The sequence below is a fragment of the Oncorhynchus kisutch genome, linkage group LG14 (genome assembly GCF_002021735.2).
Source record: "Oncorhynchus kisutch isolate 150728-3 linkage group LG14, Okis_V2, whole genome shotgun sequence".
Classification (NCBI taxonomy): Eukaryota; Metazoa; Chordata; class Actinopteri; order Salmoniformes; family Salmonidae; genus Oncorhynchus; species Oncorhynchus kisutch.
In genome coordinates, this window is record NC_034187.2 from 46,861,909 (window position 1) to 46,877,359 (window position 15,451).

The 15,451-nt window shown below is 41.1% G+C and overlaps 1 protein-coding gene across 6 annotated transcripts in view; it reads left to right on the forward strand.

Moving 5' to 3' along the window:
- Positions 1-14,512, forward strand: part of LOC109903821 (echinoderm microtubule-associated protein-like 1) — a 79,408-nt gene extending 64,896 nt beyond the window's left edge. For all 6 annotated transcript variants that reach the window (XM_031788447.1, XM_031788445.1, XM_031788446.1 and 3 more), the window contains 4 exons: positions 11,960-12,047; positions 12,163-12,258; positions 12,701-12,831; positions 12,934-14,512. In XM_031788447.1, the coding sequence (XP_031644307.1) occupies positions 11,960-12,047; positions 12,163-12,258; positions 12,701-12,831; positions 12,934-13,059 (441 nt within the window). In that variant the 3' untranslated portion in view covers positions 13,060-14,512. The remainder of the gene's footprint in view (positions 1-11,959; positions 12,048-12,162; positions 12,259-12,700; positions 12,832-12,933) is intronic.
- Positions 14,513-15,451: the final 939 nt, after the last annotated feature.

The following is a 15,451-nucleotide window of genomic DNA, read 5'->3' on the forward strand; positions in this document are numbered from 1 at the left end:
AGCAAGCAATGCAGGTGTAGAAGCACGGTGGCTAGGAAAAACTCCCTAGAAAGGCCAATACCTAGGAAGAAACCTAGAGAGGAACCAGGCTATGTGGGGTGGCCAGTCCTCTTCTGGCTGTGCCGGGTGGAGATTATAACAGAACATGGCCAAGATGTTCAAATGTTCATAAATGACCAGCATGGTCGAATAATAATAAGGCAGAACAGTTGAAACTGGAGCAGCAGCACAGTCAGGTGGAAGTTGAAACTGGAGCAGCAGCATGGCCAGGTGGACTGGGGACAGCAAGGAGTCATCATGTCAGGTAGTCCTGGGGCATGGTCCTAGGGCTCAGGTCCTCCGAGAGAGAGAAAGAAAGAGAGAAGGAGAGAATTAGAGAACGCACACTTAGATTCACACAGGACACCGAATAGGACAGGAGAAGTACTCCAGATATAACAAACTGACCCCAGCCCCCCGACACAAACTACTGCAGCATAAATACTGGAGGCTGAGACAGGAGGGGTCAGGAGACACTGTGGCCCCATCCGAGGACACCCCCGGACAGGGCCAAACAGGAAGGATATAACCCCACCCACTTTGCCAAAGCACAGCCCCCACACCACTAGAGGGATATCTTCAACCACCAACTTACCATCCTGAGACAAGGCTGAGTATAGCCCACAAAGATCTCCGCCACGGCACAACCCAAGGGGGGGGCGCCAACCCAGACAGGATGACCACAACAGTGAATCAACCCACTCAGGTGACGCACCCCCTCCAGGGACGGCATGAGAGAGCCCCAGCAAGCCAGTGACTCAGCCCCTGTAATAGGGTTAGAGGCAGAGAATCCCAGTGGAAAGAGGGGAACCGGCCAGGCAGAGACAGCAAGGGCGGTTCGTTGCTCCAGAGCCTTTCCGTTCACCTTCCCACTCCTGGGCCAGACTACACTCAATCATATGACCCACTGAAGAGATGAGTCTTCAGTAAAGACTTAAAGGTTGAGACCGAGTTTGCGTCTCTGACATGGGTAGGCAGACCGTTCCATAAAAATGGAGCTCTATAGGAGAAAGCCCTGCCTCCAGCTGTTTGCTTAGAAATTCTAGGGACAATTAGGAGGCCTGCGTCTTGTGACCGTAGCGTACGTGTAGGTATGTACGGCAGGAGAGATAGGTAGGAGCAAGCCCATGTAATGCTTTGTAGGTTAGCAGTAAAACCTTGAAATCAGCCCTTGCTTTGACAGGAAGCCAGTGTAGAGAGGCTAGCACTGGAGTAATATGATCAAATTTTTGGGTTCTAGTCAGGATTCTAGCAGCCGTATTTAGCACTAACTGAAGTTTATTTAGTGCTTTATCCGGGTAGCCGGAAAATAGAGCATTGCAGTAGTCTAACCTAGAAGTGACAAAAGCATGGATTAATTTTTCTGCATCATTTTTGGACAGAAAGTTTCAGATTTTTGCAATGTTACGTAGATGGAAAAAAGCTGTCCTCGAAATGGTCTTGATATGTTCTTCAAAAGAGAGATCAGGGTCCAGAGTAACGCCGAGGTCCTTCACAGTTTTATTTGAGACGACTGTACAACCATTAAGATTAATTGTCAGATTCAACAGAAGATCTCTTTGTTTCTTGGGACCTAGAACAAGCATCTCTGTTTTGTCCGAGTTTAATAGTAGAAAGTTTGCAGCCATCCACTTCCTTATGTCTGAAACACATGCTTCTAGCGAGGGCAATTTTGGGGCTTCGCCATGTTTCATTGAAATGTACAGCTGTGTGTCATCCGCATAGCAGTGAAAGTTTACATTATGTTTTCGAATAACATCCCCAAGAGGTAAAATATATAGTGAAAACAATAGTGGTCCTAAAACGGAACCTTGAGGAACACCGAAATTTACAGTTGATTTGTCAGAGGACAAACCATTCACAGAGACAAACTGATATCTTTCCGACAGATAAGATCTAAACCAGGCCAGAACATGTCCGTGTAGACCAATTTGGGTTTCCAATCTCTCCAAAAGAATGTGGTGATCGATGGTATCAAAAGCAGCACTAAGGTCTAGGAGCACGAGGACAGATGCAGAGCCTCGGTCCGATGCCATTAAAATGTCATTTACGTTTCATTTGTGCTTTATTGTTTTGTTTTTTGGGTGAGTTTCATTTTATTAAAATATGTGGAAATCTACTCATTACAACGAACGTGACTGCAACGGTGTGCTTTAGGACCATGCGGGTGCCTCAGAGCGGTCGGGTAGGCTGTTTGGAGTGTTTATCCAACTGGATAAAAAAGAAACAAAAAATATATAGAAACAATATGCCCCCCCCCCCCCACTTCTAAAACCAAAGATGTGCCCCTTGTTATTTATGATGTCAAAGTATCTTTATGTGTTTTAAAGAACACATTATCAAAACCATAGACATCTTTGGCTTTAGAGGTTTTCAAGCTGCTTAAGATTTTTTTAAACTTTCACCTCAATAGTTGGAATCATATCAAACATTTTGAGGGAGCCATCACATCGGGTGATACATAACTCGCTCACTGTAAACTTTTGCCCCAAATCTTGTACAGACTGAGTAAAGAAATTGTTAAAAGTAGTGGCTATTCTCGATTAATCTTCCATTAACTTTCAGTTTTATACCTCCTTTAATTTGTCTTGCCTGTTAAACTGTATTTTTTCCAAATTTGTTTACAATCACCTTTCGCCTCATTTATGATAATGAAAAAGTTGGCTTTGAATTTCTTAACTCGGAGAATAACTGAATATCATTCTGTCACCATCTAGTCCAGTTTTGGGCTTTCTTTAGTGCAGCATACATTTTTTGTTAACTGCCACAGGGTGTCATTTAACCAGGGTAGGCTATTATTTATATTTTTCTTTCTTGTAATTGTCTTAGTATAATATGTTTTCAAATTAGTGAGCGTTATTTTATTATATCACAATTATTTTCTAGGTCCTTGGATGTCAGGAAATCATCCCACTTGATTCTCTAAGTCATTTTGAAAATGGACCAAGCCTCTTTTTGGTATACAGTAGACAGAGGTTTGCCTTCTTGAGGGGTTTAAAATTGAATCTCTGTTTTGAAAGCTTTCTTGCAATCAGAGTTAAATTATGATCTGATAGCCTAGTTATCAAATTGTATTTAGAGTAGCTGCTCTTAGCAACATCCATGTATTTACATACACTAGTGTTGCTCTCAATTGTATTCGGTTGCACAAAAACCGTCTGCAGGAAGCCAGAAGTTAATTAAATACAATTCAATTTCAACTTACTGTGCCAGTCTGCAGGAAGCCAGAAGTTAATTAAATACAATTCCATTTCAACTTACTGTGCCAGTCTGCAGGAAGCCAGAAGTTAAATACAATTCCATTTCAACTTACTGTGCCAGTCTGCAGGAAACCAGAAGTTAAATACAATTCCATTTCAACTTACTGTGCCAGTCTGCAGGAAGCCAGAAGTTAAATATAATTCCATTTCAACTTACTGTGCCAGTGGGCAGGAAGGTTGGTCATTATGACAAAGGGAATTTTAGACAAAATATCTAAAGGATCGTATTATTAAACTGACTCTGTTTGTTGTAGTCCTACTTCCTCTCTGCTTACCTCATGTCAACATAGGGGGACGTACATTTTCTCCTTTCCTTCACTCTTGAAGTGCTGCCATAGAAATAGAATGATTGAGCTATATCTGTTTTAGTACATTAAATCCTGGCATTGTATAAATACTAGCAGGAGTTGTAGATTGTTTTTTCAGAAAGACAAAGAAAATTCAGATTGGAATCTACCAGAAGGTGTTCTAATTGGCCACGTTATGGTGTATGACTTCTGATGTTCAGGTGCCCTACACAAATTCCATTAGGTTTGAATTTAGGGTCCCACACGACCTTAGTATGGTTCACTGTTTGAAAGGTCTTAAAGGGTGACTGCACCTCCTGATTTGGCATTGTTTTGAAGATTGCTCATTAAGAAAAGCTAGTGGCCATGACTGAAGCCAAACAAGTTGTCTTGGGGTGTGGTTTGATATGGGTGTGAAATGTTTGCATATCGTACCCTGGCAGGCACTGTTGTTTTTCCCTCCAGCGTCACTGTAGCAACAACATAGCCACTTCCTCAAAATAGTAATTTCTTTAAAATAGTCAGAATTCATGTAAGACAAATCAAGAAATCTGTAATCATTTTTTTTTTTAATTCAGAGGAGGTTTTAGTAGTGCAATTTTACATCTAGCTAAGGTGTTTGGTGCAGTATTTCTCAAGTAACAAAATGTGCATGAAAAATGAGTCACTGCATACAGTCTATTGAGTCGGCAAAGTCTGGCTGCTTGCTCTGGACTGATTTCTGAGAACAATAACATGCCTACAACTTCATCGTCTGCAAGCTGTCAAACTATCGTGAATAAAGCACAAACTACACGCTGTTTATCAGTACTTGAAATCACTAAGTTCCAACTCTGTGTTTTTCAATGAAGCTAGTAAGTAGTAGCTGGCAGGCACATTGAGCAGCCAGGCCACAATCAGCTTATCAAGTCACTGAGTGGCAACGTGTGTGCTTCGGTGCCGTTTAGACTACATCGGAGAGTGGATAAACCGCCTCTGCCCTCTATTCTATTGGCGAAAGTGCAATCACTGGAGAATAAACTGGAAGAGCTCCGTTTGAGACTATCCTATCAATGTGATCTGAAGGACTATAATATCCTACGTTTCTCTGAGTTGTGGCTGAACAACGACATGGAAAATATACAGTTGAAGTGGGAAGTTTACATACACTTAGGTTGAGTCATTAAAACTCGTTTTTCAACCACTCCACAAATTTCTTGTTAAAACTTGTTATGGCTGGGGGCAGTATTGAGTAGCTTGGAAATAAGGTGCCCGAAAGTAAACTGCCTGCTGCTCTGGCCCAGTTGTTAATATATGCATATTATTAGATAGATTATTATTGGATTTGGATAGAAAACACTCTGAAGTTTCTAAGACTGTTTGAATGATGTCTGTGAGTATAACATAACTCATATGGCAGGCAAAAACCTGAGACAAAATCAAACCAGGAAGTGGGAAATCTGAGGTTTGTAGTTTTTCAACTCTTCGCCTATCGAATATACAGTGTCTATGGGGTCAAATTGCACTTCCTACGGCTTCCACGAGATGTCAACAGTCTTTAGAAACTTGTTTGATGCTTCTACTGTGAAGGAGGGGGGAATGAGAGGGGATTGAGTCAGAGGTCTGCCAGAGAGGCATGAGCTGGCCATGCGTGTTCATGTGAGAGTTAGCTTGAGTTCCATTGCATTTCTGAAGACAAAGGAATTCTCCGGTTGGAACATTATTGAAGATTTATGTTAAAAACAACCTGTAATATAACCTAATCTGAACTAAGCGACCGCGTATTGAGCATTTGGATTACTAGGCTAAACGCGCAAACAAAAAGGAGGTATTTGGGCATAAATGATGTACTTTATCGAACAACTCAAAAATGTATTGTGGAACTGGGATTCCTGGGTGTGCATTCTGATGAAGTTCATCAAAGGTAAGTGAATATTTATAATGCTATTTCTGACTTCTGTTGACTCCAACATGGCGGATATCTGTATGGCTTGATTTGTTGTCTGAGCGCCGTACTCAGATTATTGCATGGTTTGCTTTTTCCGTAATGTTTTTAAAAAATCTGACACAGCAGTTGCATTAAGGAGAAGTGTATCTATAATTCCATCAATGATAGTTGTATCTTTTATAAATGTTAATTATGAGTATTTCTGTAAATTGATGTGGCTCTCTGCAAAATCACCGGATGTTTTGGAACTACTAAACACAAATCGCCAATGTAAACTCAGATTTTTGTATATAAATATGAACTTTATCGAACAAAACATACATGTATTGTGTAACATGAAGTCCTATGAGTGTCACCTGATGAAGATCATCAAAGGTTAGTGATTAATTTTATCTCTATTTCTGCTTTTTGTGACTCCTCTCTTTGGCTGGAAAATGGCTGTGTGTAACTTTGTGACTAGGCCCTGACCTAACATAATCATATGTTGTGCTTTCGCTGTAAAGCCTTTTGGAAATCGGACACTGTGGTGGGATCTTTAAAATGGTGTAAAATACTTCTATGTTTGAGGAATTTTAATTATGAGATTTCTGTTGTTTTGAATTTGGTTAGATCCCATTAGAAGGATTCAAGCCATAAGAAGTTAACAAACTATAGTTTTGGCAAGTCGGTTAGGACATCTACTTTGTGCATGACACAAGTGACACACACTTATAACCCACTGTATCACAATTCCAGTGGGTCAGAAGTTTACATACACTAAGTTGACTGTCCCATTAAACAGCTTGGAAAATTCCAGAAAATTATGTCATGGCTTTAGAAGCTTCTGATCGGCTAATTGACATCATTTGAGCCATTTGGAGGTGTACCTGTGGATGTAGTTCAAGGCCTAGATTCAAACTCAGTGCCTCTTTGCTTGACATCGTGGGGAAATCAAAAGAAATTAACCAAGACCTCAGAAAAAAATTGTAGACCTCCACAAAAGTCTGGTTCATTTTTGAGAGCAATTTCCTAACACCTGAAGGTACCACGTTCATCTGTGCAAACAATAGTACGCTATTATAAACACCATGGGACCACGCAGCCATTATACCGCTCAAGAAGGAGACGTGTTCTGTCTCCTAGAGATGAACGTACTTTGGTGCGGAAAGTGCAAATCAATCCCAGAACAACAGCAAAGGACCATTTGAAGATGCTGGAGGAAACAGGGTCAAAAGTATCTATATCCACAGTAAAACGAGTCCTATATCGACATAACCTGAAAGGTCGCTCAGGAAGAAGCCACTGCTCCAAAACCGCTCAGGAAGAAGCTACTGCTCCAAAACCGCCATAAAAAAGCCAGACTACGGTTTGCATGGGGACAAAGATCATACTTTTTGGAGAAATGTCCTCTGGTCTAATGGAACAACAACAGAACTGTTTGGCCATAATGACCATCATTATGTTTGGAAGAAAAAGGGGAAGGCTTGCAAGCCGAAGAACAGCATCCCAACCGTGAATCATGGGGGTGGCAGCATCATGTTGTGGGGGTGCTTTGCTGCAGGAGGGACTGGTGCACATCACAAAATAGATGGCATCATGAAGGTGGAAAATTCTGTGGATATATTGAAGCAACATCTCAAGACATCAGTCAGGAAGTTAAAGCTTGCACCCACAGCCAGTGAAATCAGTGCAACCCTAAGTTGCAGTCAGTTGTAGAATGATTGCTAGAAATAAAGTAGTTCTGAACATAACTAAAAGCATTGTATTCGGTATAAATCATTCCCTAAGTATTAAAACAGGTAATGAATTAAATTAGGTAATGAATAATGTGGCTGTTGATCAAGTAGAGGAGACTAAACTTATTGGTGTTATTATATCCCTTGAGTCGAATCCCTGTCTAAGCCAGGCTTAATATATAAAGACCCCTCAATATATACAACAATTATTGGGTGAAACTTTGAATTTTGCATTGCTGCTAGAAACGCATTGAATAATAGATATTCTACATGGAACAACAGAAAACAAAATTCTACAGGAAGTTTGTTCGGAAGTGTCTGTCATATATCTGAGCGATATAAAAAAGATCAGGAAACTATTTATATATTTTTTACATGTATTTATCCACCTTTTTTAGGCACTAAACTATCTCCATTTACACTGCCGTTCCAATGTTTGGGGTCACTTAGAAATGTCCTTGTTTTGAAAGAAAGCACATTTTCATCCATTAAAATAACATCAAATTGATCAGAAATACAGTGTAGACATTGTTAATGTTGTAAATGACTATTGTAGCTGGAAACAGATGCTTTTTAATGGAATGTCTACTGTAAATCTATACGTTTTTTCTATACATCTGCAGGACAGAATGGCAGCTTTGGGGAAGCCCCGGGGGTGTGTTTCTCTGTTTATAATAGCTGGTTCATAAGCTCTAATATTAAGGAAGTCTCAAGGTTCTGCTCACCTGAGTTACAATAACTCATGATAAGCTGTAGACCGTACTTTTTTCCTAGAGAGTTCATCTATATTTTAGTAGCTGTCTATTTACCGCCACAAATCGATGCTGGCATAAGAACGCACTCAATGAGCTGTATAGGGCCATAAGCAAATAAGAACATGCTCACCCAGAGGCAGAGCTCCTAGTGGCCGGTGATTTTAATGCAGGAAAACTGAAATCCATTTTGCCTAATTTCTACCAGCATATTATGTGCAACTAGAGGCAAAACAACTTTAGATCATCTTTACTCCACACACAGAGATCCAGTGGGCCTCCTGGGTGGCGCAGTGGTCTAATGCACTGCATCGCAGTTGCTAGTTGTGCCACCAGAGATCCTGGTTTGAGTCCAGGCTCTGTCGCAGCCGGCCGCGACCGGGAGACCCATGGGACGGCGTACAAGTGGCCCAGTGTCGTCCGGGTTTGGCCAGCAGGGATGTCCTTGTCCCATCGCACTCTAGCGACTCCTGTGGCAGGCTGACATGGTCAGGTGTGCGGTGTTTCCTCCGACACATTGGTGTGGCTGGCTTCCGGATTAAGTGGGCATTGTGTCAAGAAGCAGTGTGGCTTGGTTGGGTTGTGTTTCGGAGGACCCATGGCTCTCGACCATTGCCTCTCCTGAGTCCGTACGGGAGATACAGTGATAAGACAAGACTGTAACTACCAATTGGATACCATGAAATTGGGGAGAAAAGGGGGTAAGCAAACAACAACAAACAAAAAAACATAGAGATCCATACAAAGCTCTCCCTTGTGCTTCATTTGGCAAATCTGACCATAACTCTTTCCTCCTGATTCCTGCTTACAAGCAAAAGCTCTAACAGGAAGTACCAGTGACGCTCTCAATATCGAAGTGGTCCGAGGAAGCAGATGGTAAGCTACAGGACTTATTCACTAGCTCAGACTGGAATATGTTCCGGAATTCATCCGATGACATTGAGGAATTTGCATCAGTCACCGGCTTTATTAATAAGTATGTGTGCAATGTCTGTACGTACATTTCCCAAAAAGAAGCCATGGAAACATAACTGAGCTAAAGGAGTGAAACACTAATAACTAATTGAAATGATTATGTATAGTCAAACATTACATCCGTTTGGGCTTCTTGTGGACAATTTGCAGTCTACAAATGATTTGTAATTATGCTACCCCCCGGCCATCCCCTAGAGAAAAAAAATCTGTCAGCGACTGCTTTTAGATGATGATACCTGCGATAGAGCGTGCTCAGCTGATAGAGCACAATCAGCATAGCTGTTTCTCACGTGTTAGTGGGCACTGGGCAAGTTGGCATAATTGTAATCCATACCCAACCCTGCAGTCACTCATGACGAACTCACCAACAACCCTCACGTCTGGCTTTATGGCCAAAAGTATCCTATTCACACGTTTGACTTATATCAATACCACATAGGCCGTCTAAAACCAGAGACGTTTGTTCTAAGTTAAGGGGTAGTTGACCTTTAAAGGCCCAATGCAGTTGTTTTTATCTCAATATCAAATAATTTCTGGGTAACTATTAAGTACCTTACTGTGATTGTTTTCAATAAAAATTGTCAACAAAAAAATTGCTTCTGAGCAAAGAGTAATTTCTCAAACAATAATTTTTATTGTACTGTCAGGGAGTGGGGAGGGGAAAAACTGCAAAGTAGCTGTTATTGGCAGAGAGGTTTGGAACTGTCTTTCTTATTTGTCTATTAACACATTTAATAGACCATCCAACCAAAACAGGTTGACATTTCAGCCGGCCTTTTCAAACAGCTCTTACACTCAAAGTGCATTATCATAATTTTCACAATTTCACATTATTATTCCTACCTCATAGTGTGGAAATGTATACGGTACCAGTCAAAAGTTTGGACACACCTACTCATTCCATGTTTTTTCTTTATTTTTACTATTTTCTATATTGTAGAATAATAGTGAAGACATCAAAACTACGAAATAACACATATGGAATCATGTAGTAACCAAACAAGCGATAAATAAATCAAAATATATTTTATATTTGAGATTCCTCTAAGTAGCCACCCTTTGCCTTGATCACAGCTTTGCATACTCTTGGCATTCTCTCAACCAGCTTCATGAGATAGTCACCTGTAATGCATTTCAATTAACAGGTGTGCCTTGTTAAAAGTTAATACAGTATGTGGAATTTCTTTCCTTCTTAATGCGTTTGAGCCAATCAGTTGTGTTGTGACAAGGTTGGGGTGGTATACAGAAGATAGCCCTATTTCCTAAAAGAACAAGACCATATTGTTGCAAGAACAGCTCAAATAAGCAAAGTGAAATGACAGTCCATCATTACTTTAAGACATGAAGGTCAGTCAATGCGGAAAATGTCAAGAACTTTGAATGTTTCTTCAAGGGCAGTCGCAAAAACCATCAAGCGCTATGATGAAACTGGCCCTCATGAGGACCGCCACAGGAAAGGAAGACCCAGAGTGACCACTGCTGCGGAGGGTAAGGTAATTAGAGTTAACTGCACCTCAGATTGCAGCCCACACAAATGCTTCACAGGGTTCAAGTAACAGACACATCAGAACAACAACTGTTCAGAGGAGACTGTGTGGTCGAATTGCTGCAAAGAAACCACTACTAAAGGACACCAATAAGAAGAAGAGACTTGCTTGGGGCAAGAAACAAGAGCAATGGACATTTGACCTGTGAGGCCGTTGGTGAAATTGAATAAAGGCAAAGTCAGGCGCAAGACACAGTTCTGAGTAATAATCGACGATTTACTCAATAAATGGTAATATTCCAACAAGGAACATATACAATAAACTAAAGCACAAACAACGAGAACCCACATGACAAACAATAACGCACAAAACAGAGAAGGAACTCAGAGGGTTAAATAATGAACATAATTAATGGAATGGAAACCAGGTGTGTAAATAATCAAGACAAAACAAAACGAAAATGAAACATGGATCGGTGGTGTCTAGAAAGCCGGTGACGTCGACCGCCGAACACCGCCCGAATGAGAGGGACCAACTTCGGCCGAGGTTATGACAAGACCGGTGGAAATCTGTCCTTTGGTCTGATGAGTCCAAATTGGAACATTTTGGATCCAATCACTGTCTTTGTGAGACATAGAGTAGGTGAACGAATGATCTCTGCATATGTGTTTCCCAACAATGAAGTATGGAGGAGGAGGTGTGATGGTGTGGGGGTGCTTTGCTAGTGACAATGTCTGTGATTTATTTAGAATTCAAGGCACACTTAACCAGAATGGCTACCACAGCATTCTCGAGCTTAGTGGGATGATCATTTGTTTTTCAACAGGACAATGACCCAACACACCTCCAGGCTGTGTAAGGGCTATTTGACCAAGAAGGAGAGTGATGGAGTGCTGCATCAGATGACCTGGCCTACACAATCACCTGACCTCAACCCATTTGAGATGGTTTGGGATTACTTGGACCGCAGAGTGAAGGAAAAGCAGCCAACAAGTGCTCAGCATATGTGGGAACTCCTTCAAGACTGTTGTAAAAGCATTCCAGGTGAAGCTGGTTGAGAGATTGCCAAGAGTGTGCAAAGCTGTCATCAATGCAAATTGTGGATTTAAAAAAAAATGTTTACACTTTTTTGTTTACTACATGATTCCATATGTGTTATTTCATAGTTTTGATGTCTTCACTGTTATTTTACAATGTAGAAAACAGTACAAATGTAAGAAAAACACTTGAATAAGTAGGTGTGTCCAAACTTTTGACTGGTACTGTATAAAACACAAGAAAATAACTGTTTTGACTGCACTGGTTCTTTAACGGTTCACTGTTTCAAAATTGCAGGGTTTCTTCAAATATTTGTTATACTTTTTATGTTCCAAAAATGACATGTATTCAAGTTTTGAACAAATAATGTTCAGCAAATGTCTTATCTAGTGAAGTTCTGCTGCAGCAGGGTTCTCTTGCCTTTGTACTACAGCTGCATACAATCTCTCTCTGTCTCTCTCTCTCTTTCTGTCTCTCAGGGCCACTCCAGCTTCATCACCCATCTGGACTGGTCAGTGGACTCTCAGTACCTGGTGTCCAACTCAGGAGACTATGAGATACTCTATTGTAAGTATGGTCATGTTCAGTAAAGCTGTTTTGCAACTGAAAATGAAAATCTGTGTTCTTATTGGAAAACTTCAGGTAGCACCTCCACATTTCAATCCGCTGTGTGTCATTCCAGGGATCCCATCAGTGTGTAAACAGGTGGTGAGTGTGGAGACCATACGGGACATCCCCTGGGCCACGTCCAACTGCACTCTGGGCTTCCAAGTCTTTGGTGAGCAATGCAGCTGGATATGTGTTTGCTGGACACATACTGTACAATGTCTCGTGGACAGATGGACGTAACATTTGATGGTATTGTAGCATCTGTCAACAGACTGTGGGATGTGACGACTAATGAGGAACTTCCCTGTGCACAGATTTTTTGTCACTGGTCATTTGGACTAATCACGATTTCGCATCTTTCAAATTTCTGAAGGGGAGGGGCCATTTGACCCATACTTTGGCTGAGAGATTAATTTAATTTATTAAGACTTTGTTTGTCTTGTCAGTACTTCTCCCCTCAGAACCTAATCGAGCATATGATGCAATTACAGTACGCAACATTTTTGTTCTGGGTTTCCAAGATTACATACTGTATGACCATTCACTTTGAACATTTTTTGTAGGGTATAACATAATGAGATAGATACTGTAACTCTGGTCCTGATCCACAGGGTTATGGCCGGACGGCTCCGACGGGACTGACATCAACGCCGTCTCCAGATCCAATGACAAAAGGCTGCTCGTCACAGGAGACAACTTCGGAAAAGTCCAACTTTTCTCATTCCCCTGCTCTCAATTCCGGGTAAGATTGAAAATCTATTGAATATTTAGATGAGAAGAGCCTGTGAAGATGATGTGAGGCCAGTGATTGCAGTTTGATTGATTGATTTTCTTCTTCTTCCAGGCTCCCAGTCATGTTTATGGCGGACACAGCAGTCATGTGACCAACGTAAAATTCCTGTTTGACGATAGTTGCCTGGTTTCCACTGGGGGCAAGGACATGAGCGTCATGCAGTGGCGGGTAGTGTGAGGCGGCCATTTTGGGGCAACAGACAGACAGTTTCTTTATGGATCAGGGTAGGGTGGGTAGGGGAAGGGTTGTACTCATAGAGGCTTCCCTGTACAATGAGCTTACGATGATGTTGCCCCAAGAAGCTGATCTTGGATCAGTTTTGTATTTACCCCATTAATGGGTTAGAATTTGGGGAGGGCTGATTCTAGATCTGTTCCTAGGGTTGACTTCACTCCAGAGTTTAGCTTTTTGGTGGGTGGGATGGGTCATGGGTGGGCTGGGGACGAAGAGCAATCGCAACAAAGGATGATACAACAGGGAGTACCTATTGTTTCGTCTTTTATCGTTCCATCTGTCTCCTTTATTTTGTATATTTCACACCTCAGGAAACCAATAGAAAATTAGGAGCTGAATTTATTCCCTTTGCCATATCAATGGCCTCTACTCTGGCCTGGTAGAGATAGCACTCCACATTTGAAAGTGGATGGCAGGTAGCCTAGTGGTTAAGAGTGTTGAGCCAGTGAGCAAAATGTTGCTGGTTTGAATCCCCAAGCTGATTAGGGGAAAAATCTGTTGAGCAAGGCATTTTAGCCAAATTGCTCTGGGTAAGAGTGGATGCATAATGGAAGTTTTCATTTTTACTATGTGCATTTACTATGTGCACATACATTTGGTTCAAACTGATGCTGACAGAGAGTAAATGACCAATATTCCAATGATTACACTCTTTCATCATATGATGTTTATTTTATAATGAATACATCAGGTTTACCCCAGGCAGTTTGTTACTAGGCCAAGTGTGCGGTTGAATAGACGCTACATGGGAATATGAAGATATTAACTCTCTGCTGCCACTGTCTGGCTTCCTGAGGTATTGAATGGTGTCATAATGACTACTTCACTAATGCTCTGCAAACTATAATACATGATAAAGTATCACACTGGCATTTCAAAGAGCCCTTTAAAAACAAATGAATAATTATTTAAATGAATAATCAATGATTATTTACACCTGTTGAAAAGCATCATTTTGGGACACAAATGACTGAAGTTCAACTACATTTCAAACATATTTGGATTACACTGTTATATATCTGCTGCCGATGTCACTTCCTTCCTGAGCCTCCCTTATCTTCCTGTATGGTCCTCAAACTAGTTATGTAAATAAGAGGTTTGTACTAATCAGACCATTGCACTGTAATAGTTTTCTCTCCAATACCCTTTTCACACTATAGTGCCGAACCAATCCGTACCGGCTACAGTAACTACATGGAAGCTAACCAGATTAGCTCAGTACAGCTTGTTTGGCTCGGTTTGGCTCAGTAGTGTGAAAAGTCCTAATGTGTGCTCCCCTATTGTGCACTGTTTGCCATAGGCAAGTAATCACTACTCCAAGGCTCAAGGCCCACTCTTGATATTTACAGCTGTTTTTGATCTCTCCAAGGCTTAAAATAACCTGTGATTTAGCTACCATACTGACCTTGTCGTCTTGACTCATGCCTCTTGTTTACTATGAACAAAACATGTCATTCATATTGAAAGCTTTCCCAAAGCCAGGAAAAATAATCGCACCAAGAGTTATCTGTACCACACTGCTAATGTCTGAAATGGACTGGTCATTCATCTGGCGTTTGCTTTATAGTGATAAAAAGTGATGAAAAGTATCCAGAGCATGCATAACATTGGTTATACCTGGGCTGCATTCAGAAGGGCACACCATTGTGGAACGTTCATAAAGAAATATACTACGAAGAACAAACATGCCTTTCTGACATGTAGGATGAAGAATCACATCAGCTCTATTCAGCTCTAATTCCATGTCTGCTAAGCACAAACTTGAAAATTGTGAACATTTGGTGCAACTTCCAGCCCGTGTTTACTGTGAACACTTAGGCTGTACCTACTTTAAGTTACAGTTTTAACAGTGGTCAAGTTGGCTAGTGGCTATGATCATAATATAGGCTTACCAGAGTGGCCTACCATCAAAATTAATTTCAATGGAAGGAAAGCAGTGAGAAAAGGAGACGGCGGGGGACCTTTGGGCGGTGCAAAGGTGGCGTGGGAGTCGGTGAAATATATGAACTTTTATCAACTTCATGCTAATCACCAGCGGCGACCGCTGGGCAATGACCAATCATATCGAGTGGTTCCCATGACAAATGTGACGCTATGTGACCCTAGGCTGTAGACTTTCTTAAAATACTTGGATGGAAGCAAATGTAAGTGATTATAACATCATAAGGAATCATGCAAAAAAAATTACAGTTGACAGGAATATGTTAGTTAATGTATAGACAAATGATTAAGCATATTTTTTTAATCATAGAGTTAACTTAATCGCGATTTAGCATGCTAGCTGACTAGCTAACATTAGCTAGCTCATTTGAGTTAGACTGCACTGTATGTAGCT